General features: G+C 43.4%; 1 protein-coding gene across 4 annotated transcripts in view; it reads right to left on the bottom strand.

The window, feature by feature from the left end:
• Window positions 1-24,305, bottom strand: part of CEP170B (centrosomal protein 170B) — a 139,359-nt gene that overhangs the window by 81,737 nt on the left and 33,317 nt on the right. For all 4 annotated transcript variants that reach the window (XM_029598077.1, XM_029598080.1, XM_029598078.1 and 1 more), the window contains exon 6: window positions 15,664-15,799. In XM_029598077.1, the coding sequence (XP_029453937.1) occupies window positions 15,664-15,799 (136 nt within the window). The remainder of the gene's footprint in view (window positions 1-15,663; window positions 15,800-24,305) is intronic.

Raw genomic sequence — 24,305 nt, 5'->3', positions numbered from 1 at the left:
ACAGAAAAAAAGAGCCTTTAGAATTTAAATATCGTCCCCCCTTTAACCATGACATACTAAAAAACAAACTTGAAGATATTCTAATAAACCTTAATCACAATAACTGTACAGACGCAACATCAGAGTGGCTATCAAATACAAGTAAACTGGCAGAAGACATTAACCCCATAAAAACTATACAAATACATGAGCCCAAACAAAAAAACCCGTGGTTTAATGAAAAAATAAAGGAAATCAAACAAAACCTGAGGAAAAAAGACAAATCAGCAGATAACCAGATTTAGGAAACAACTAGCCTATTATAAAAAAGTAATTCTCGATGCCAAAAAACAATTCTTTAGTTCAAAAATTGAAAAATTTTCAAATAACCCAAGAACACTATTCAACATAGTTAAAAATTTGACCAACGACACTGCAGAGATGCCCCAAACCCCACATGATAGCAAATGCAACGAATTAGCCCACTACTTCTCAGACAAAATCTCAAACCTTACAGCCAAGATTCCAATACTAACCAAACAGGAAATCAAAATGCATAAAAGAGATGTGACAATTCTCCACATTTGACGAAATATCACAAACCGAAGTAGAATCCATGATAAAAAAATTGAACCCTACACCACATATAATTGACGCCATTCCCACCACAAATATAAAAAAACTAGCTGATATTACCTCCTACACACTAACCAAAATAATTAATTTATCACTCAACGAAGGAGTAATGCCAGACTCTCTGAAAAATGCAATAATTAAACCAATTCTGAAAAAGAAAAACAATGACCCAAACATTTTAAGTAACTATAGACCTGTCTCAAACTTGCCTATGCTCGCAAAATTAATAGAAAAAGCAGTACAAAAGCAACTAGGAGATCATCTAGACAACAATAACATACTCTACCCATCACAACATGGGTTCAGAAAACACTATAGCACCAAAACATTACTAATCTCCCTTACAGATAATGTATTACGCGGATTTGATAGCAGAAAACACTACATTCTTGATATTACTAGACCTGTCCGCAGCATTCGACACCGTAAACCATAACATACTATTAAAAAGACTGGAAGAAATTGGATTACAAAAAACAACACTTGATTGGTTCACATCCTACCTAACAAATAGATCCTATCAGGTACAGATAAAAAACTCAACATCAGACAAGATAGACCTAAAAACAGGAGTCCCCCAGGGATCAGCACTCTCAGCAACCCTGTTTAACATCTACATGCTCCCCCTATGTCACCTTCTGGCAGGGCTAGGTATCATACACTTCATATATGCCGATGACATTCAACTAATTCTACCAGTAGAGGAATCAATTGAGAAAACACTGAATTTTGCAATGATGTACATAGACATAATAAAACAGCTTTTAAACCAAATGGAACTAGTAATAAACATAGAGAAAACTGAATTTATACACCTTGAACGAAAAACATTGTAAGAATCCAAAATCCCATCAAAATAAAAAATGACAAGGCAATCGAACTAATAAGGCTAGAAACCTAGGAGTAATTATTGACACCGAACTCAGCCTTAAGCAACCCATATCAATAAAAGTGAGAGAAGGCTATGCCAAACTAATGATCCTTAGAAGACTAAAACCCTTATTAACTCAAGATCACTTTCGTACAGTACTACAGGCACTAATATTTGCTAGCACAGACTACTGTAATACACTTTTCCTAGGTTTACCTTACAGCACAATCAGGCCACTACAAATACTACAGAACTCAACAGCAAGAATATTAAATGGAAAAGGAAGAAGAGATCACATCACCCAAACACTTGCTGATTTGCACTGGCTCCCAATAGAACAAAGAGTCCAATTCAAAACACTTTGCATAGTTCATAAACTAATACATGACGAAAATGCCGACTGGCTAAACACTGCCCTACGATTACATGTCCCTCAAAGAAATCTCAGATCAGCGAATAAAGCACTTCTAACCGGTTCCATCAGTCAAAACAGCAAAATTGACCCAAGTTAGAGAGAAAGCGCTATCCTTGGCAGGACCGTTATTATGGAACACATTACCGCTTGAGCTCAGACTTATGAAAGAACTAAAACTCTTCAAAAAGAGCTTAAAAACTTGGCTATTCAAAAAAGCATTTCACAGTGAGGTTGCTGAATAACAACTAATACCTACAGCTGAAAGTCACCTATAAAAAGCAGAATGTTACTTCATTATTTTAATCATAATTAAATTTTAAATTAAAACAGTTATCACATATGATTACCACAGAATCATATAAACAGTATCTCCAACACACTTCTCATTTAGAGTATATTTTGAACTATGTAACCGTTAAATTTTGGCACCCCATGGATAACTTAGAAAGCAAACCAAACCTATTTTGTGCCTAAATGTAAACCGTTGTGATGGTGCATCACTAAACGACGGTATAGAAAAGTTTTTAAATAAATAAATAAATAAACCAAATGAAAAATATCTTGAAAAAGTGGTCACATGATAGCAAACAGGGCCAACAACTGGCTGTCAATCAACAGTTAGGACTCGCCCTGGCTGCCCATGTTACAGGTCTATCTCCTGGTTCCCTTCAGCAATGCCCTATCAGCAACAGAAGAGACAGGAAACACCACTGAAAATCAGGGCTGACTGTGGCTCTGAATGACAGCCCTGCACATCCTTTTGCTGTCTTTCAAACTACAGTGAAAGCTCCATTATCTGGCATGAATGAGGAATAGATGGCACTGGTTATTCAAATATGCCCATTATCCAACAGCGTCTGCTTCCTGCTTAAGGTAGCAACGCTTAGGGGTAGATTTTCAAAAAGCGCGATTTGGCGTACTTTTGTTGGCGCATAAGGCGCCAACAAAAGTACGCTGGATTTTAGTAGATACGCGCATAGCCGCGCGTATCCGCTAAAATCCTGGATCGGCGCGCGCAAGGCTACCGATTCCGTATAGCCGGCACGCGCCGAGCCGCGCAGCCTACCTCCGTTCCCTCCGAGGCCGCGTCGATCGGCCCCGCCCCCCGACACGCCCCCGACAAAAAACCCCGGGACTTACATTATACCAGTACTGCAATAGACAAGACTGCAGAACATACAGCATCTTATGCTTGGCATCCTCTTCCATCAGAAGTTGAACTGAATGGTTTCTGCCATGGCCCAGACAAATCCTGCAAAGGTCAGGTCCTCGGGCGGGGACCAACACCACTCCTCCGGAGGAGATGGATCAGAGGAAAGATCCCCCCCGAGTCATCAGACGAAGACTCAGAGGAATCATCCCCCCACGGGTCATAGGGGAATTCTTCCTCACTAAGATCACCCAGAGGCACCAGTGGAGGGCCTTTCAGTTTGGGGACAGAGACCCTAAGGGACCCGGTACCAGACCAAGGGCCTCAATGGTGCTGCGAGCTGCGACGGGCCTTCTACCTCAGAGGAACCTACAATGGGGATCGCACCAGACGGAGGAGGCAATGGTGGCTGTTGGGGTATCGTAGGACCCCCAGACACTAGCAGCAGCTGCATAGGGAGGACGCCAAGAAGAACATTGAGGTGCTCCAGCAGCGGTGACAACATCAAGGGTGCAGGCTCCAGCACCAGTGGAGGAACCAGTGGGTCCGATGACTTGATGCCTTGCAAGGCTCGGACCACTGGCAGTTGTACCCTGCGTTCCAACTCCTCCTAGAAATCCACCGAAGACAGGATGGACGGAGGAGGGGGAGGAATCACCAGATCTCCTTCGGAGCTCTGAGGGGGAATGGTGCCCGGCACCAGTATTGGTGGGGAATGCCTAGGACTTCCGGGTTCGATGGAGGGTGGTGCCTCCTTCTCCATGGGGTCGCTTCAGGGGCATCACAGCAGGCGTCGGAGTCAGCCCAAGACTGATACCGTGCGTAGACGGAGACCGGTAGTGATGTTTTCTGGATTTCCCACGGTGCTCGGTCCAGTCTTTCACCGGCGCCGAGGAGGATTGACACGATCCGGACGTCCTGGAATGTGAAGACAGACGACAGCCAATCCATGCCACCTATTTCCATCGAGGGCCCCCAGTGGAGGGGTGGACAGCGAAAGCTCGGTGTCCATCCGTTCCCCTTGGCCTCTTGGCATTGAATCGCCCAATGCCGGAGTTGAAGGTTCCGACTTCTTCGAACCAAAGAGCTTCTCCATTTTATCCAGACAGACACGCTGGCCCCCGGGGGGTCATTTGATCACAAAAGCGACAACCCCTAACGTTGTCTGATGCCCCCAGGCAGAAGATACATACTTTGTGTAGATCTTTGAGGGACATGGTCCCAGGGCACTGGGGCCACCGACAAAAAGCAGACTATAACATACAAAAAAATCTGGTGAGTGGTCAATAACCAGCAGGTACAGAAGGGATCGCCACTGGGAATCTATCGCACAGAAGGGAAAAAACTTACCAAGCTGCCCAGCTAGCTAAGCCAGGGGAATGGAGAGGGACCCGGTGCAAGAAAGTCGATGAATCGATTGGTGAAAAAGCTTTCCAAACCGAAAAAGAACATGAGCTCCACAACCTCAAGATGATAGCTCCGCGGAAAAGAAGAGACTGGAGAGGGACCCTGTGTGGACGCGATGATAGTGGCATGCTGGGCCTGCTCAGTGTGCCAGTCAAAGTTCTAGAAACTTTGACATAAGTTTTCCATACCGGCCTCCATCTGATGATGTCACCCATGTGTGAGGACTACCATCCTGCTTGTCCTACGAGAAAATATGAGTTAAGCCTAAGCATCTCTCTATACTGGGAAATAATAGCTAATGCCTTGATGAATAAGTGATTTGTATGGAGAGGCATTCATTGTACACACTTTTACCCTTGTTCGTGTGTACATTTTTTTGTATATTAAACTCCTTGTCAAATCGGGGAGTAAAGGTGTACGCACAACCAAGTGCACCTTATTACAACTGAATCCTAAATTGGAAAATTTAGCTTCAGAATGTATAGGACATGCACAATAAGATTTAGCATAGCATTCACAACCCACTACGGGGGAGGAGAGGAGAAATCAGACTGACATTTGAAACTTTCTCTTCCAGAAAAATAAGAATCAGAATACAAGAAAAGGGAAACGCATGCCTTCGTCAACTCCTCTGCCCATTACCATCTCAATCACAACCTCCTGCTGGACGAAAACACCCATATAATGTAATCTCTCTGGGGACAGGAAAATGCCTACTGTACCTGAAGGTAACTCACCTTGTGCTACCAATGAAAAGGCATAACTAAATCTAAACTAAATTTTAAAAAGTGTTAAAACATATGAAGATATCTAGGAGTAGATATTCAGATATGCTGTTATCCGGCTATAATTTAGCTGGATATAAAAGGGGCGTTTTGGGGGCGTTCAGGGGAAGGGTCGCATAATCCGGCTAACAAACGAATATCAGGTATATCCGGCTAAGTTAACTGAATAACTTTACACCTGCTTGGAAGGGGGCTAAAGTTGTCCAGCCTTGTGTGGCTGGATAACTTTATCCTTAACTGGCTATATTAAAAAAAAACATAGCCAGTTAAGTTAGGTTCCATTTAAAAAAAAAAAACAAACAAAAAACCTAAAGCAAAACACAAACAGAAATTGTGGGCCGGTAGGCCCAAACCTGTCCCTGCCCCTCTCCTGCCCGAACTACAAAGGCCCTACGGGGCCGAACTTGCTGTCTCCTCCAAAAACAGGTCCGATTTTAGGTTTTAAAAAATTTCAGAGCCAAGAGACCAATAGCATCTATTTCCCCCTCCCCCACCGCTCTGCTCCCCATATTTTAAATGTGAGGATCGCATGTTCAACCCTACCCCCTTCCCCCCACACGGATACCTTAATTAGTCTTATTTCTTCACGCAGATCACAGTAAACTAGCAATGTCAGATGCACCTAGAAATATGAGACATGTGTGGATCGGATCATAGTAGGACGCTACTGAAATGTGGGTGAAGAAATAAGACTAAGGTACCAGAGGGGGGTGGGGGGGTTGTAGGGGGAAGGGAGGGCTGAACATGCGATCCTCACATTTAAAATACGATGAGCAGGGCGATGGGGGAGGGCAGAATAGATGCCATTAGTATTGCAGCCCAGATATTTTTTAAAACATAAAATTGGACCTGTTTTCGGAGGAGACAGCAAGTTCAGCCCTGTATGGCTTTTGCAGTTTGGTTGGGAGGGAAGCAGGGCCAGGTTTGGGCCTACCGGCCCACAATTTTTGGGTTGGTTTTTTTTTCTTAATGGAACCTAACTTAACCGGCTATGTTCTTTTGAATATAGCTGGTTAAGTGTAAGGTTATCTGACTAAACATAGCTGAATAACTTTATACATAACCGGGGATATTCAAAAGGATATTCAGTTATGTTTAAAGTTATTCAGCTATGGACCACCTAGTGATAAACTAACCACCTTAAGCTCTATGGCCTATCAACCATTTCATGTAAATCTGCTATCCAACACTCAATCCAGTCAGGAAAGAAAATGTCTCTCACCTTAATCCCACTTAAGGCCATATTCTGGTCTGCATGAAAAAGGCAGACCCTTCAACTGGCCTGTGCCTTAAAATGGAGTAGCATCAGTGACTGTGAGGTCTCCCGCCAAGAAGTAAGGTCCGGATCGGCACTGTGGACCAGCAGCAAGGGGTGCGCTCCAAGATCAGGCTCTCTCAGTCACTTTATTACGTCAACACTTTGTATACTATCCTTATAGTGTATTACCGAGTATACTGTAACAACACTGTACTGTGTACACTAAACCAGTATTGTGGATCATATGCCAATTCTCTGTATACTGTCCCAACACTGTACTGTATATTCTAGACCAATATTTTCCTGCTGAAAATGACTTCCTCAAAGCCTAGTAAAAATATTTACATACAGTTCTTCTCTGCTAGTGTTAGTTTTCTACGTAAATGGTTCATTATGAAAGAGCTTCATGGAGATTTATCTAAAGATCATACAGGCCGATTCCGTAAAAAGTGGGGGAGAGCCGGCGCTCCGTGTTGAGCACCCTCTTTCCTGACGTGCACCCAGGAACCCCTCCTGGGTGCGCGATACTCTATTCAAATTAGTGCCACGCTAATAAGGAGGTGCTAGGAACACTAGCGTGTCCCTAGTGCCTCCTTATTAGCGGAAGAGGCCCGAGCTGAACTTCTCAGCATGCAGAACATCGGAGAGGTGGCCAGCACTGCAGTTTCTCTCTAACATTTCATTTGCGGAATGTGACAATTCTGTTTCTGTCTGGTGGCTCGCTCGGCTGAGTGGCGTCTGCCACGGCTGGGCTCCTTCCTCTGCAGACACGGAATCCCAGGCCACACTGGGCTTCTGCACCGAACTGCACATAAAAAAAAAAGACTGTTCACCCATCTTTCGAGAAGAAATGTAAGAGGAAGTGCAACTGGGAACAAAGGTTATAAAATAAACAAGATGGAAACAAGTGAGATGCATTTTCTGACTGAACTGCTCGCCTCTACCCTCGGGTTTTCTCCCATTGCTTTGTTTTATTTTTTTTTGGCCCCCTGAAAAGCTTCCAGAGCAAACATCTTAAGCTTTAAAACACTCTTCCCTCCAAACAGACAGGAAGGAGGGAAGCAATTGTTAAAATACTTCTGCAACTTTGGGTTGCTTAGATCTTAATTTCTGAGAGTAAAATGTGCGGCATGGCCGCACAGTTTGCTTTATGTATTGCGGGTGAATACCTAATAAGCTCATCAACATGCGTTTGCATGTGATGAGCGCTATTAGTTTCGGGGGGGGGGGGGGGGGGTTAGCCACACGTTTTCCATGCACTATTACCCCTTACAGTATAAGGGGTAATAATAGCGCGTCTAAAATATGTGTCCAAACGGGGGCTAAACAATGTGCTCGGCCGAGTGCACATTCTGTATCGGCCTGATAGGAAGAAGAGCCCCCAGTTTCATGTGGCAGATTTTTTTTTGAAGTTCCTACAACTAGAGTTAGCAAATTCTGTGGCAGATTTTTCAAAATTCTAATGCAATTCTGTGGCAAATTTGCATAATTTTCCATAAAGTTTCACACTGACTATGCAAAAGTCTTTTTTATTTAACTGAAAACCATTCATATAGTTTGTTTTAAAATACGTACAGTATATACAAATAAAAAATGTACCAGGTACAAAAATCAACAATTCATCAACTTAAGCTATATAAGTTACAAACTCACTATGAAGTCACTTTTGAATTGAAATAGTGCAACCATATTTCCTTGAGAAAGGCCTTGTCTTTCTGAGTACACAAGCTTAGGTATGCTGAAAATGCCCTCAGTATCAGCAGTTTGGAATGCTGTTAATTGCACAGAAAGATATGTGCACATATATTCAACACATGGTAATAGATTCAAAAAGGGGTTGAATTAGCACAAGCTGAAACTTATGAGTAGTAGCCAGTCCTCAAGGCTTCTATGAACTGAAATTAATGCAGTTACGAACTTCCAAAAACACATCCAGGTCTCTGTAACTGGTGTACGGCTAACCACATATGAGGTGCAGAACCTTTGCATAAAGATGAAATTCTTCTATAGGGACATCACTCCATCCAGGAATTGTATCAAAATCTGCTTCGGTTTGATAAGGATTTAAGAGATCTTTGAGGGATCAAACATTCTGATTGCATTATCTGTCCACTCCAACTTCATCCTCTGCCCCCCAAATTCACTTCAGGACAGGAGGCCATGGGGTCGGGTGAGGTGAACAACATAAGGTGGCTCCTGGCAGGCTGTTTGTGAAGGGGGAGCTGGAGCAAACGCAGAGCCAGAGCTAAAACTGAAAGCAGACAGGCTCCCTGCAGCTTTGTTCAAAGGACTGAATTAAGAGGTGTTAAAGCTTTCAGGATAGCTGATTTTCTGGCAGATTGTAAAGTATGGGCAACAAGCTAATTATGCATCTTTTCCCAGATCGCACAATCATGGGAGGTTAGGGACACTAATCTTTGTGTGCCATTATCAATTTAAGTTCTTGCTTTTTTACAACTTTCTAAATGAAATGTTGTCTAAGCTTTCATCAGAGCCTCACACCCATTCTGAATATCTCCTTCCCACATGCACTGCTCAGCAACTCGCCCTACACTCAGCATGCAGCAGGGTGAAACCTGGGTGCAGTAACCCAATTTATTGAAATGCATAACAGTAGGAGTGGCTAACCGGAAGCAGCTCCCAAAATAACTTTAAACCCTTAAAATAGCCTCAGAGATAAACTCGAAAGAGAAATGGAGAGTCCTAACAACCAAGGTAATTTTTTTAAGTTACGACTTCTGTTTTAATATATGGGTTATTTTCTCCACCACAGGCTTATGTTAATTCTGGATTCAATGTTTGGTCAATACAGATGAGAAAATAAAAAGGTAGAATTACTTTTGCCTGTACAGTGAGTTCCCATTTAAGCAGAATGAGCCAGAAGTATTGGCAAAACATTTTTAACAAGGAAGACGTGTCTGCAAAAAGAAATGCAAACAGATGAGCTCATCTCTAAGTTTGTTCTTGCAGCAAGTGAATGTTTAATAAGATTTTGCATGAGGTTGCTCAGGTTTGCTTTATACAGGATTCTGCTGCTGTAAGGGAGGTCGATGTCACGGTTCTCAGGGGGAGCAGCCTTCAAGCATACAGGAATAGACTTTGCATCCAATTTAACCGCCCAGTTACTGCTTGCTCAGTATACATTTAAAAACCAAACACACACTTCTTGTCCAAACTATAAATGATGCATCTACACGTCACCATGAACATTGCACTGGCTCCATACCGCAGAGGTAGGAAGTTTTACCAGTTTACCCTGCGTCTGGGTAGAAATACGGTTGCCCGCATTTTCCCAGGGATGGGTTAGGCCAAGGGAAGCAACTATGCATGTCTTTTTGGCTGGGAAAAAAAAACTGCATTAAAAAAAAAAAAAGCTGATGCAAATCTCTGCGGGTGATTTTTTTTCCCTTTTGGGCAGTTGTCAAAAAGAAGGAAGCAAGTGTATATGTCCCTTTCAGAACTGGTGCAAAATCCACAGGGACTTTGCAATCTGCCCACATAGTTTTGAAAGCTGGCCCTTATATGAACCTGAAGAAGGAACCTGGATAGTTTTAAAGCTCATTTACAACATCCTTTTTTTTTTTTAATTGGGCCTTGTAAAATGTATCACAACCAACTAAACCTCCACCTCACCTTTTGCTATAAAAGGAAGACATTGTATGATTAATACTTTACCAGTTTATGATAACAATTAATTTCCTTTTATTTATTTATTTATTGAGCTGGGTGTAGGTCATACAGCTGCCATTAAACTGGACCACACAACGAGATTAAACACTTCAGCCTCATCAATACAGGAAGCAGGTAGGCAGTGGGTGTGGAGTGCAATTTGAGGTTTTCCCTCTCTTAGGGCTCATCATTACAATACTGCTATATGCACTGAAACCCTGTGAAGGTGGAGTGTTATAGTGCTATATACCCATTAAAAGCGAAGATAATGCTCCAATTCTGGTGCTCTATCAGTGATCATCTCTGATCCTCTGCTGGGTCTATAAGGGCGTGGTAACCTGTTCCCCGCCTCATCTCACAAAAGACATAGCGGACATAGGAAAGGTACAGAGAAGGGCAACAAAAACGATAAAAAGATAAAAAAAGCTCCCTTAGGGAGAAAGGCCTTTCAGCTTGGAAACGAGATGACAGAGCGGATGGAACAGATAAACAGAAAACAGTTATTCACCCTTTCAAACACCACCAGAACTAGGGGACACTCCATGAAACCAGTAACCAGCAGATTTAAAACAAATTGTAGGAAGTATTTTTTTCATTCTGTGCACTCTCAAGCTGTGGAATCTGTTACCAGAGGATGTGGTCAAGGCAACTAATGCAGGGCCTCAAGTACTAAGCATTTTTCCCATAGACAGAGAATGGGAAGAAAAGCTTAGCAAATCAGGACCACCCAATGCAATAGGCAAATGAGCTGCCACACTAAAAGGACATGCTAGGGATAAATTGTGCGACCCTAGTGTGTCCATGGCATCGGGCATCCAGGAGATATGGCTGTGAGGTTAGGGAAACGGACACTCAATTAACAAGCATCCTTTTTCCTAACCTGCACACAGCCACGAGTTAGCAAAAACGACACTCGTAAATTGAGCGTCCGTTTTCCTAATCAGACCACCATCAAGATTTTTTTTCATGCTGCATCCTATGGTTCCTTCTACTTCGTATCGGGATGATACGAAGTAGGAGGAACCACAGTAAAACAATAATCTTCTGTTTGAGTTTTTTGGGGGGTTTTTTAGCCCTTTACACGCAACAAGACTAAACGCCAGCTCTGGGGCTGGTGTTAATACTTGCATGTAAAAACATGCACATTGGTCGAGCGGTGATTTTTTGCATCGGGAGCAAAAGCTAATAGCCTCATCTGCATGGCATTTACATGTGATAAGCACTATTAGCTACGAGTGTTTTTGGTCACACGTTTTGGATGTGTTAATCCCCTTTTTGCATCAGGTATTAGCCTAGTGCGTCCAAAACGCGCATCCGACCACAGGCTAACCTGTGCGCTAGCCTGAGGTCATGATATTGCAACAGCCACCACCTTTAAAAACACTAAAAATACCTCAAATTTAATAAAAATAACTATTGGGGACATATGAGGGAGGGTTCCTTACCCCCAATCTGGCCCCAAAATGAGTTTGGGGAAATTTAAATTAATCAAATAGTGGCATTTTAAAATGCATGAGAAAAGGGGCTAAAAATAATTAAAAAAAAAAAAAAGAGGGAAATTCGTTAGCACCAAGGGATCGCCTAAAGGAATATGGGAGACCCCCAAAAATAGCTTCTAGTTTTTCAAAATTCCATGGGAAAAGATTATTTCATCATAGAGTACAATGACTTCATTTTGTACCTAAAACAGGGATTTAAAAATGATTCATTCATTCATTCAAAGACTTCGAAGGACAGCTTAGAATTTATCAAAGAACAAATTCTGAAGGAAAATGTATTTTAAAACCCAAATTTCTGTGCAAGTTTAACTCTGATCCAGTCAGGAATCTGAATCCAGTCTGGGATTTCTCTCTCACTGGGCAGTTTCTATGCTTAGGTTGACAGTGCTGAACAGAATTCCAAACTGCCACAATATGCTAATTAGACCCTGTCCCCTCCATCTCATGAAAAAGCAATATAAGGCAGCAGGCGTAAGGACACAATTTTCACATAATCAGCTAAACTAATATTACTAAAACATTCCTATGTGGTCCAAAATTAATAAAACCTCTCCTTAATAGATTAATCATAAGAAAGAGGGAATTAGAGCTATTAGTAAAATGTTAAGATGACATTCCAGCATGGTTAGGATCTACTTTTTTTCTGTGATGACATCGGTAGAGCAATAATCTGACTAACAGAAGAACCTGTCAAAAATTTTGAGAAAAAAGTTGCAGTTGAGAAAAGAGAGAGCAGAGGGTCACTCCTGATCTCCTTTATAGAGATTGCTCCTCTTGAGTAAAAAAAATAATAATAAAAAAAATGTAAGGTTAAGCACACAAAGAACAGTAACAACTTTGTGATGGAAAGGTTTGTGAGATAGTAATTAATTGTTTATACATTTAGGAATCAAATTAATCTAAAGGAAATGGCTCAGAATAAGCCAGTTAATAAGTATTGGCTGAAACACACATTACATCAGCCTTTTTCAGAGAAAGGAGAGTGACATTGAGAAGTGTGAAATTAACTGAAAAAATTCACGTACATAGTGAAAACCAATTGGGATTCCATAGTTATTTCCACAGATGATGGAATATTACTACACTATTTACCTCCTGAAAGCCCCTGTATTTTTAGTGCATATTATGTACAAAAGTCCAATCCATTCAAATTCTGTATTCTCCCACTTCCACCTGTACTAGATGCTCAGATTTTCAGACAGTTGCATTTATGTTTACAGACGTAGGGAGTCCTACACTGTAGCTTCCAATTCTTCTAGGGAGTGCTGTGAAACCTCTCACCCTTCAAACTCTTCACTGACCACCCCAGCCCTTGAGGGTTGATGGGGGCACGGTTTTATGCTCCTGAGGAAGCCCGACAGGTCACATTTTGGACAAAGCATTTTAAAAATTTGGAGAAGCTTTGGTTGAAACAGAGCTAATTTATTTATTTATTATTTTTATATACCGACATTCATCTCAATTGAGATATCACACCGGTTTACATTCAGGTACTGTAGGTATTTCTCTATCCCCAGAGGGCTTACAATCTAAGTTTTTGTACCTGAGCCAATGGAGGGTAAAGTGACTTGCCCAAGGTCACAAGGAGTGATAGCGAGACTTGAACCTTGGTCTCCTGGTTCATAATTATGTACATAGTCCACTGCTCTAACCACTAGGCTATTCCTCCTCCCTTTAAAATCAGTTGCTCAATCAGAAGTTGAACAGGTTTACAAGCCGCATATTAGCATGCATGGAATGAAGGAGAAAAAAAAAGCAGTAGGGAGGGATGAAAAGATTCTGCAGGGCTGATTCTACACAGGCAGGCTAAAATGTACTTCTTTCACTTCCTCCAAAACCGTCACAGCTCTGATCAACTTAATAAACATTTAAGTTAAGATACAAAAGGTTAAAAATACAGCAGAATGAATTTAAAGAAACTGTTAAGTACTGGTGACTTCCAAAACATTATTTTCAGTAAGGAAGTAGTTTAAGAAATCAAAAGGGGAAAAAACAAACATTTCCTTAGGCAAAATTATTTAAACAAATAAATAAGTAAGTAAGTAAGTAAGTAAATAAATAAATAAATAAATAAATAAATGATCCAGGAGGGCTGAAGAGATTTGGCACAGAGTTACGTAGCCTTTCACCTATAAGTCAGTGATCGAAATTCAGCTTAGGGCAGTAGGGATGTTAAACAAGGTGCCCTCCAAGTAGGGAGCTGGTGGTCTGCCCAGTCAATGCTCAGGTCATCAAAAGATGACACTGTTAGAATGGACCAAGGAGCTCTCGCAGCATGCACAGCTTTTCTCCTTTAGGGAGATGTACAGTGCGATATTTTATAAGCAGAGGGAATATGAAACAGCTCCACAGTTGCTATGCACGCCATGGCCACAAAGTCTAATTTTTTTTATTTGGGGAACCTGAGGATTTGAACCTCCACCATTCAGCTGGGAGGAGGATGCTTATTATCTACTCCTCTCCTTCCCCTTACTTTACCCTGTTATGGCAGGGGAGAGTGGGGACAGAATGGGTCGACGTTTCAATCTGGCAGACTTTTGAAATAGTCCTGCTCAAGAAAAAGCTTTTCTCTGGGTTTGTGCCAATGAGAAAGATATCCTTGGCGTCGAATATAGACAGAGGTATTATAGTGTGTTCCTTACATCATGAAAACTGTAGAGCAAGCATTAATCTACAAGTAATGGCAAGAAAGGACTGCAGCAGAAGAAACTTTTTATTACTACAAGAGGAACCTGGGTCAGCATGCACTCCAACTCAACAAATCCCTAAAGTGCTTCGGACATATCTCCTAAAGTTCCTGCAAGCCTGTCTCTAAGGCAAGCGCATCAGCTGAAAATCAGCAAAAGCAAACATCTCCAGCAGTGGATAGAAAGAAATATGGGTACAAAGTGCATGCGGTTCAAAATCCGCACAGAACTTCAACCATCCAATCAACAGCAAAAAACTATGGCTCAGGTCATAGTATAGGGGTCAGGGTTCAGAGGTCATGCATTCAGGCTCACGGTGGGAGGGGAAAAAAATAATCAGCTGCCATTACCATGGCGGCCCCAGCTAGCCTATGAGTAATCCTGAGGGTGTAGCTCCCTCCAGACCTCACCCAAGCATACCATCTGGAGAGGGGAGGGGAGAGGATGGGGCAGAGAGCGCCAAGAGCGAGGGGAATAGAGACCTGCCAAAAACATGGCACTGGAATGCAGTTTGTCACCACAAAGTCATAGTTACTAGGCCACTCTGCTGCTGTGAAGCCACCAAGGAGCTCTCTCCTCAAGGTCATAAAAATTTAACAGCATGAGAAGACAAAAAGATGTACTTTGCTTCTGCATCTTCAACAGGTCAATAAAGAAATAGTGACACAGGGCAATAATGTTTACTAGATCTTATTGCCCCATCACCATTATGTCTATTTTGTTAGACACTTTATGTTTCCAATGAAACAAAGTACATATGTATGTATAAATAAATAGGCACATGTTTTAAACTAATCGCACATTAATGGCAGCTGTGATCCAGCAAGCAGCTCTTCTATAAAAAGTAGAGCACGTGGTTCTCCTTTCCCTGCCTGGAAATCTGTGTTCACTTTACCCTCTCACACATGTCAGCGCACAACCAGGCAATCCTTACATGAATCACTACAGAGGTTAACGCTCTTCACCTTGGAAGAAGCAAAGTCCGCTGAACTGGTGCCAGCAGGGCACCTGCTCCAACTAACTCAGCAGCAGCAAACTACTACAGCAGCTCCTCTCTGCTAACAGCAAATCTGAGAAGCAACAACCAAATAAAGCAAAACAAAACAGAAAGCACCTTGCCTCTCACCCCAGCCAGCACCCTTGTATGATTGCCCCCTTTCTTAGACTTTAACATAAATAAAAAGTCAACTGCTGGGGGAAAAAAAAAAAAAAAGGCAACCCAGTGACATCAAGGCGATCTCCCAGCTGACGGAGGCACATGAATGATCCTGGCTTGGCTCTGGAAGAACCGGTTTGCTCCGAAATACCTGTGGTTGCTTTTCTCTCGCCTTTCTCCAGCTTGCCTTGCGAGGACTCGTAAGCACCGGGCTCCAGGGCCGGCTCTGCCCTTTTGGTGCCGGTTCCCTTCAGGCTCATCTGAAGCTGGCTGGTGTACTTTTCGTGCTGCGGAGGACAAACAGACAGTGAGTGGGGTCCCAAGCCGGTGAATGCATGGAAAATGTGTAAGCAAGCCCTGTGCAAACCAGATCTGTGCAAAACAGTCGCACGGTCTGTGCTACTGCAGATTAAAAGGCATCGGGTTTGCTTTTTTTTGTTTTCTTTTTTTTTTTTCAATATAAGAAACTGTGATCTCTGATTGCCTGCACAAAGTGTTTGAAGTGCCCCTTGACACTGCTGTTTGTGGCAAGGCCAACTCTCCAGGACCGTTTCTTTTACTTGCCTTTTGCAGCCGGTCTTGGTCCTAACCCAAAAGCAGCTGCCAAAGGCAGAAAAAGAGGGAATAAAAAAAAAAAATGCCATCAAGGCAGCCATGTCAAAAACCCATGTGAAACCCATGAAATCTGTTAACAGTCATGCTCCATTTGGCAGGACAGTTTCCAGTCCCATCTGAACATGGGGTAGGGCAGCACATTTCAGAATTCTTTTACAGTATAAAGGAAAGTTATAGTTACAAAACCTTTCAGTACAAATACAGATATTGCCTCAAAAACTCATCTTCGGATAGTTCTGTGGGTTCAATGCAAACAATCCAGTCTTCTCCAGGACCAGTACTGGTACTAGAACTCTACCCTACAGCCCTAGATGTTAAAAGCTATTGGGAGATCCGCTCTCGCCGTACAGGATGAAATATTTTGTGATCACCACTGTACACACAAGATGAACTTAGGTTCTCCAGCTACAATAATAAAGGTCTGCCATGAATTGGTACCAGCTGAGATGTTTCTTCAAGCCTGGACCCTGAGAAGATATGAAGGCTGGGACAACTCGAGAGAGAAAACACTCACTGGCAACCTCTTTTAAGACTGCATGGAAGCTCCTAGAAGTAATGCCACTTTCATGCAAGTCTTGAAAGCCCTAACAGCAGCTTTAAAAATTCCCTTTTCACCAACAATGGAGAACTACCTGTTAGTACCTTACTGGAACTGTCAGTTCCATCAAACAACCAAATTTATAGTGTGGGGGTGCTAGGGGTGAATACTGGCTACCGTTTATTTGGGTAACATCCCCAACCTTGAAATGTAGCAATGCATCACAATGTCCGTAACACAGTCAGAGAAAAGGCCGCAACTTGCAGCAAGCAACGTTTTAAAGAGGATCTAGAGAAGCCAAGACAGTTTGTGTTTGTAGCACAGACTAATCTCCATCCCTGCCCCCTCTCATAACAACTGATGGTACCAGTCACTTAGATAAATAATGCTTAGCAGTAAATACACTTAAAGTGCACCATGTAAAAAGGAATCCCTCAATATAAAGTTCTCAGAGAACGACACCAAAGGAGCACAGAATGCATCCTGAATTCCCCATGGGTCCCTCTTCTCCATCTGAAAACAAATAGACAGCTCAAGGTTATGTTGCTGTTTTCAGTCTGTTCTGCTGATGGTGCAATCTCGAAAGCCTTTCTGAGAGCACAGAGCAAGCTACCTCTCTGACATACCACCTACATGACACACAGAGAAAGCAAAAGGTGCCGTGTACTGCCCAACCCAACAGAAGACGTCGACCGTACAACTTTACAACAAAACTAGGCTGCACACCAAATGCAAGCTAGACGCAACCTAATAAAGTCAAATCGCCACTGTCCTGGATATTTAGTTTCTTGTATATTTCGGAATAAAAAGTGTGCGTGTGCCACCCCCTACACTCTCATCTCAAACCTCTTTCTTGAGTCCACGTGTCAATTGTTTGTGCTGTACTTACAATAAAAGGGTGCTCCGTCGATCAGTTCCATACCACCCCTAGCCTACACAGACTCATAACAATGGCAGTGGTTAATGAGAAGGAGCCTCCGAAATGTCAAATACTGATCAGTGAGGCAGGACAACAAAAGGGGAGGTGTGCGATGTATTACACATGCCAAAGAAATGTAAAAGCCCACTTCTTTGCTTATGCTGTTGCTGTAATAACACATGCTTTTGCTTACAGCCTGTACGCTTTATTCAAGAAATTCTCTTCAAAAGAGCAGCATGCGGGTTTTGTTTCTGTCTGCCTTCAGGCTGAGCTGCATGGCAAAAAGGCAGCTGTGAGTGGGCCGCAGAGTAAGAGCAACTCCCCTAGGAAAACTGGTAAAACCACAGAATCCCTGGTAAAAAAAAATAAATAAAAAGAGAAACAAACCACTGATGGCTGTAAACAGCTAGGAATCTGCAACGTCAAAGCATGCCTTCCTATAAAACACATTTTCTATTAGCGCTATTTGGGTTTTATTTGGGTCAGGGAGGAGGAAGTATTTAAATCCGATTTTATCTTGAAAGAAAATGTGAGCAGACTTTGCTTTACAAAATGTCTCAGTTTGACACAGTTTCTTCAATGTAAGTCCCAGTCATTAACCTTGGACAGACGCAACTGTAGCCTGCCTATTTAATGCCTTCTGCAAAGATACTCCATTGTTGGATGAAATGAAAAGAAAAAAAAAAAAGAGCCTGGGTAAAGAAAGCTATTTTAGCTCGCATACAAGTCCCAATCACAGAATATACAGTAGAATAGATCTGGATAGATCTTTAAGTAGTAGACATCTCAGGTCAATAAATGAACTGTATCACTTGCAGTGGATTACAAAAATAAATATAGGATTTAGAACAACTGAAAATAAGCATAATTTGATTACATCATTTAGATCTTAAGTTACACGAGTACTGCTCCAAGTAAAATCAGGTCACCAAGGAGAACACTGTGTTCAGCCTGACAATCCATTGGTTAATGGCAGGTACGAGGTCTCTAACTGTTCTGGAGTTTTTCAAATAAGAAAACCTTTTGAAGTGGATCTTTTATTATTTAGATACAAGATTTGTACCAATTTAACCTGAGAAGACGGTCAGCATCTAAGGTTCTGTATAAGAAAGACAGGGATTCTCCCACCCATGCAGACTCATTTTTGTAGCACACCTGGAGAGCTGGATAACCAGGTCCTGAAAGGAGGGTAACCATTCCATTCAACCAAACTGCCGAATAGTTACAACAGTGGTCTCAACCCCGGAAGATGTCTCACAACTGATCTGCTGTAAGGGAGAAAGTAGAGTTGCTTACCTGTAACAGATGATCTCCGAGGACAGCAGGATGTTAGTCCTCACACATGGGTCTGGAACTTTGATCTCAAAGATTCTAGAACTTTCAAAACATGCCCTACTGAGCATGTGCAGCTGTAGTTATCACCCTGCCCCTAAGGCAGAGTCCCTTAGTCCATGATATAACTCATACAAGGAAAAAACAACTCTCGGGGAAGGCAGGTGGGTTTTGCGAGGACCGATATCCTGCTATCCTGTTACAAGTAAGCAACTCTGCTTTCTCCGAGGACAAGTAGGATGGTAGTCCTCACGCATGGATGATTCCCAAGCTATAGGCTGTCCAAGCAGAACAAAGCGGGAAACTGCAGTGCTGAAAGCACCACCTCTCTACCTTTTGCCTGTGAGGCAGCTGACTCACAAAGGGGTCTAAGTGGGAAAAGAGTTGGGTTCTACAAAAAAAAAACCAAAAACCCACAGAACAGACTGAGCCATAAAATTCCGATGTGCAGCAGAAGTGCCTACGCTAGGGGAGTAATGTGATTGCCAGCAAGAAACATACTCCGCATCATGGAAAATATTACAAGCAGGGTTTCAGATCAGTAAACCCAACAACAATACGTCTAGAACCTCCTGGATACAGGAAAAAGTCTAGAGATGAAAACAAGAGAATGACTCTTAGACAACTGAAAACCCAACTAGGGCCCCACAGCTCCCCAGAAAGAAACTGGTCCACTGGCATCTGAAGGACAGAATGCATCTGTAGAAGAATGCCTATGTTTCGCTGATAGGCACAATGGGCAGAAAAACCCAAGCAATGCTTGGAAGAATGATCAGCAATAACAGCAGGATCCGTGACAGACCCTATGTGCCAAAGTACCAGACATAGCTGACCATGCAGGACAGCATCAGGAATTTCAGGGGATGAAAGGAAATCCCTGAATGGGATCGCTAGCCCAAACCCCCGAGCAGGAAGATAAGTTAGGCCTTAAGCTCACCCACACTGCACCCTGTCAAGGGCAGGGCTATCCATCCTATCTACAGGATAGTTCAGGTAAGCAGGAAGGCACTTTGGACAACCTAGTGAAGTAAGAAAAGATAAATGCAGTTCTGGCCAGAAATTGGCAAAAACATATGAAAAAAGTGGTGTATCTTTCCCTGCAGGCATACACTAAGACAGAAATTCTCAACCAGTGGTCGTAACACACCAATGTGTCACCAAGCATCGACAGGTGTGTCACGGCTCCTGGTGTCCCCCTGCCCCAGTTGTGCTTCCCTTCTCTCCAGGGGTGGACTGGCCTATCAGGGGATCGATCGTTTCCCAGTGGGCCGATGCAGTTAGTAGTGAATTATCGCTGCGTGCTGCTGGCAGAGGGCAGGCTAGCAGCAGCTGAAGAGCGGAAGCTAGGCTTATTGGGCCAAACAATGAGAAGAGGCTCCACATGAGAGAGGAAACTTACTTGTGAGTGTATGCGAGTGGCAGCTTGTGTGTGAGTGGCAGCTTTGGTTGTGTGTGGGGTAGAATGGGTGCCTGGGTGCGTGAGTGGCAGCTTTGTGTCTATATGGTAGAATGGGAGCAAGATCATTTGTGTATGACAGAGACAGACTGGTCAGGGAAGTGACGTGCATGTGTGTGTGTGTGTGTGTGTGTGTGAAGAAGAGAGAGACTGGTCAGGGAAGTGACGTGCGTGTGTGTTTGAAGAAGAGAGACTGGTCAGGGAAGTGACGTGCGTGCGAGTGTGTGTGTGTGTGAAGAAGAGAGAGACTGGTCAGGGAAGTGACGTGCGTGCGTGTGTGTGTGTGAAGAAGAGAGAGACTGGTCAGGGAAGTGACGTGCGTGCGTGTGTGTGTGTGAAGAAGAGAGAGACTGGTCAGGGAAGTGACGTGCGTGCATGTGTGTGTGTGTGAAGAAGAGAGAGTCTGGTCAGGGAAGTGACGTGCGTGCGTGTGTGTGTGAAGAAGAGAGAGTCTGGTCAGGGAAGTGACTTGCGTGCGTGTGTGTGTGAAGAAGAGAGAGTCTGGTCAGGGAAGTGACGTGCGTGCGTGTGTGTGTGAAGAAGAGAGAGTCTGGTCAGGGAAGTGACGTGCGTGCGTGTGTGTGTGTGTGAGAAGAAGAGAGAGTCTGGTCAGGAAAGTGACGTGCGTGTGTGGAAGAGAGACTGGTTAGGGAGGTTACTGTTGGGTGTGAGTCAGAGACTGTGTGTGAGTGACTGGTTGTGGGCCCTAAGGACTGTGAGGACAGAGCTTCAGCAGCCCTTGCTGTTTTTGGTGTGTGCTATTGGTCTGCAAAGGAAAGGAGTAGGAGAGTTGCTGGAGAGGGTAAGCAAAGGTGGCTTTTTAAGTTTATTTTTCTTAATTGACTGCCATTTTAATTATTAGGTATTATGTGATGTGTCTGCTGTTTTGAAATATTTTATTGATATTTGGACAATTTTTAATAATTTTTATTAGTTTTTAATTGTTGAATGTTATTCTGTTCAGCAGCTGTTTTGTAACATTTCTACTGTAGCTTTACAATTATTTCTTTGTGGGGCTCTATAGCAGCTTGGCTTATTTTGTTTTCCTAATAGGAGATATATTAGTGTTTAGGACCTGATTTAATATTTATAGTGTTGCCTTTTCATAGATAGGGTTGTTATGTGTTCCATAATTCAGGTGTATCTTTGTGCAGATTTAGTTTGTGTGCATTATTGCAGATCCTGGGACTATGTTAGGTGCTATATTCCTCTTTCCATTTCTCCAGATTTGCATTGCATGCAGAGTGGCTTTTTTGGGTTTCCTTTCCAGTTTGTCTCCATATTTATAATTTGTGGTCTTTCTGTCCTTGGTGAAGGTCAGTTCTGTGTGTGTGTGACCAAGGTGAGTTATTTTACTAGCATGTAGTCATTTGTACCAATCTTATTTGTTGTGTTTTCTCAATAGGACGTGCATTAGTGGTAAATTACTATCTTTTCATAAAGAGGGGTATTGTGCCTGCCAGTAAAGGGAGCTTGTTTTGCTTTTACCAAGACGTCATCAGAACCAGAATATCTTTTTTCTATGGTGAGTTGTACGGGTAATGCCCTAGTTCTTCTGTGCACCCATTGTTGGGGGTCGAGAGGGTTCCTGAGGATGCAGAATACAAGTTTACATTTAGCCCCATGACGGTCACATGCTCAATTGTCACGCACATGAGAACCATCTGTCAAGTGTGTCCCGGCCGGAAAAAAGGTTGAGAACCACTGCACTAAGATGTACCACAAATGCCCTATCTTTTCTTTCCCTCCACTCAACATTCCAACTGGAAGCTGAAAGGAGAAAAGAACACAAAGGCAGACCGCTGGACTGCAGGGGTAAGAATAAGTCGTGAAGCACTACAGAAATGTTTAGTAGTAGTAGTAGATTATATATCTCAACCCCAAGTGAATAACTCACTGCCGATTCCAGTAGGGAGTTACCCACGGAGACAGAGCTCTCAGCCTGCTTGGATCTGCTGAAACTGAGGGGGAATGCCCCAGGGAAGAAATCCAGAAACACTCCACCAAGAGACAGGAAGCCAGAGTGCTGCAAGTGCAAACTCCTGTAGAACAGGATTTCTTCACTGGCCTGGAAACCCTAAGGGTAACCAGAGTATGGTCAGTGTGATCTTGGAACAGACTGCCCACGAAGTGGCTTAGGTATTAATACCTCGCCAAGATTACATATACTTCCCCCAAGGAAGCACGCAGTCCAGTAAACAGAACAACCATTGCATGAACCATGATTCCCCTGTCCGCAGACAGGGTTATCCCTAAAATGGGAATTTATAAAACTTGCAAGCCACTGCAATCAAAGAGTAGTACCTCTGTTATGGGGGTCCCCCATCTCCCAACTCCCTCAGCCATGGATATGGCGATAAGCTGAAAGGAATACTTGCCAATTAGATGGACTAGAACCCTGCTCACTGAGGTAGGGTCCCGCAGGCGAGAATGATTGGCAATAGTGGTCCTCCACAAAGAACACCCATTGAGCTCAGCAGGTATCAAATGTGACTCCTGGACGGGAGAAACCCCTAATCTTCACTGAGGAGCTACCCCGAAGAGGAGACTCCTCGTATGACGGAGACTGAATCTGTAATAGCTCCCTCGTGAACTAGACCCATTGTGCCTTAGGACAACTTAAGGAGAGTACTACCATCCAACTTGCTCTCAGATCCCGTGAGGAACAGAGAGTGACTGCCAGTCAGAAGCAGTGACATCCTTTCTCTGGGAAACAGAAAACGAGGGACACTCCTTGTAGGGGTGGACAAGAGGGTCGCCCTGTAAACCCAGTCGCCCTGTAAACCCAGTCATACCTCTTATTCCTAAAGGGACAGGAAAGCAATGGGAATCAGGGCCTCACGATCCCAAAAGACCTTTTAACTCTCCAGGTGAGAGTTGAGTTATAGTCACTGATCGCTGAGGTTCAGAAGCGACCGATCTGCCACTTGCAGTCACCCTCAGGTAGGGTAGGCCACCAGGATAATCAACAGAGGGACCCCAGGAAAAATGGTCCAATGACCGCCGTTGATGTTCCCAGGTCCTAGCCTACAAGAAGATGCACAGATTCAAAAGAATCGAGGTTCCAGTTTGGCAATAACCTGCAAGGGATGTAGCCCCAGAGGCTTCCCCCCAAAGGGGATTTGTAACATGGGAAGAGTTGAAAGACATATTCTTCTTCTGAGGAAGGAGAAGACTCCCGATACTACCCTCCTGGTATCAACTCCCATTGGAGTTTGACCAGGGACAGTCTTAGGTCATTCCTGTGGCTGCAGTGCACAACCTGTTGTGCTTGCTACAAGGGTAGAATAGTGCCCTCTGCTGTAAAGCACGTTGACTAATACTCCTACAGTGGTATCCCATCCTACAGATGGTGGCACACCTACAAACCCACAGCACAGCAATGACCAAACACCACCTATTAGAGACAGTGGCAGCGTGCTGATAAAAAGCAATCACAGAGTTTGTGATGTCACATTCCTTGCCAGTTATAGAACAGACAAGAAGACCGATAGCTTGACTCAATGATGGCAGAAACATGGCATGGCTGTGGACTGCACAGACATGAAGAAAGCTGCCTACCTATGCCCCAGGTGCTTGGAGTAGATGCCCTAACATACCCGACTGTACATGCTGCGCTCCATTATCAAACTAACTCCCAACAGAGTGGATAGGAACAGTGCGACGATGGCTCTCCAGTACCACTGGGGCTCAGATTATAGCATGGTGATGGGTGGCATTCTATGGCATCGCCCCCATGGTATCCCCAGTACCCGATAATACTCCAAAAAGGCTGGGCACAGCCCTTGAAATTACATCGGGAATGGCTCATGCCATTTCACTTATGGAATGGCAACAGCAAAGTCTATGGCGACTGACTGTGCTCCTGGAGCTCTGCGGCATCTGATCACATCCACTGGTGCCCACTGTGGTGACGGCGCCTGTAGGACCCAT

Source organism: Rhinatrema bivittatum, chromosome 4 (genome assembly GCF_901001135.1).
Source record: "Rhinatrema bivittatum chromosome 4, aRhiBiv1.1, whole genome shotgun sequence".
Classification (NCBI taxonomy): Eukaryota; Metazoa; Chordata; class Amphibia; order Gymnophiona; family Rhinatrematidae; genus Rhinatrema; species Rhinatrema bivittatum.
The sequence above is the reverse complement of the archived record's forward strand: the minus strand, read 5'-3'. Positions and strand labels throughout refer to the sequence as shown.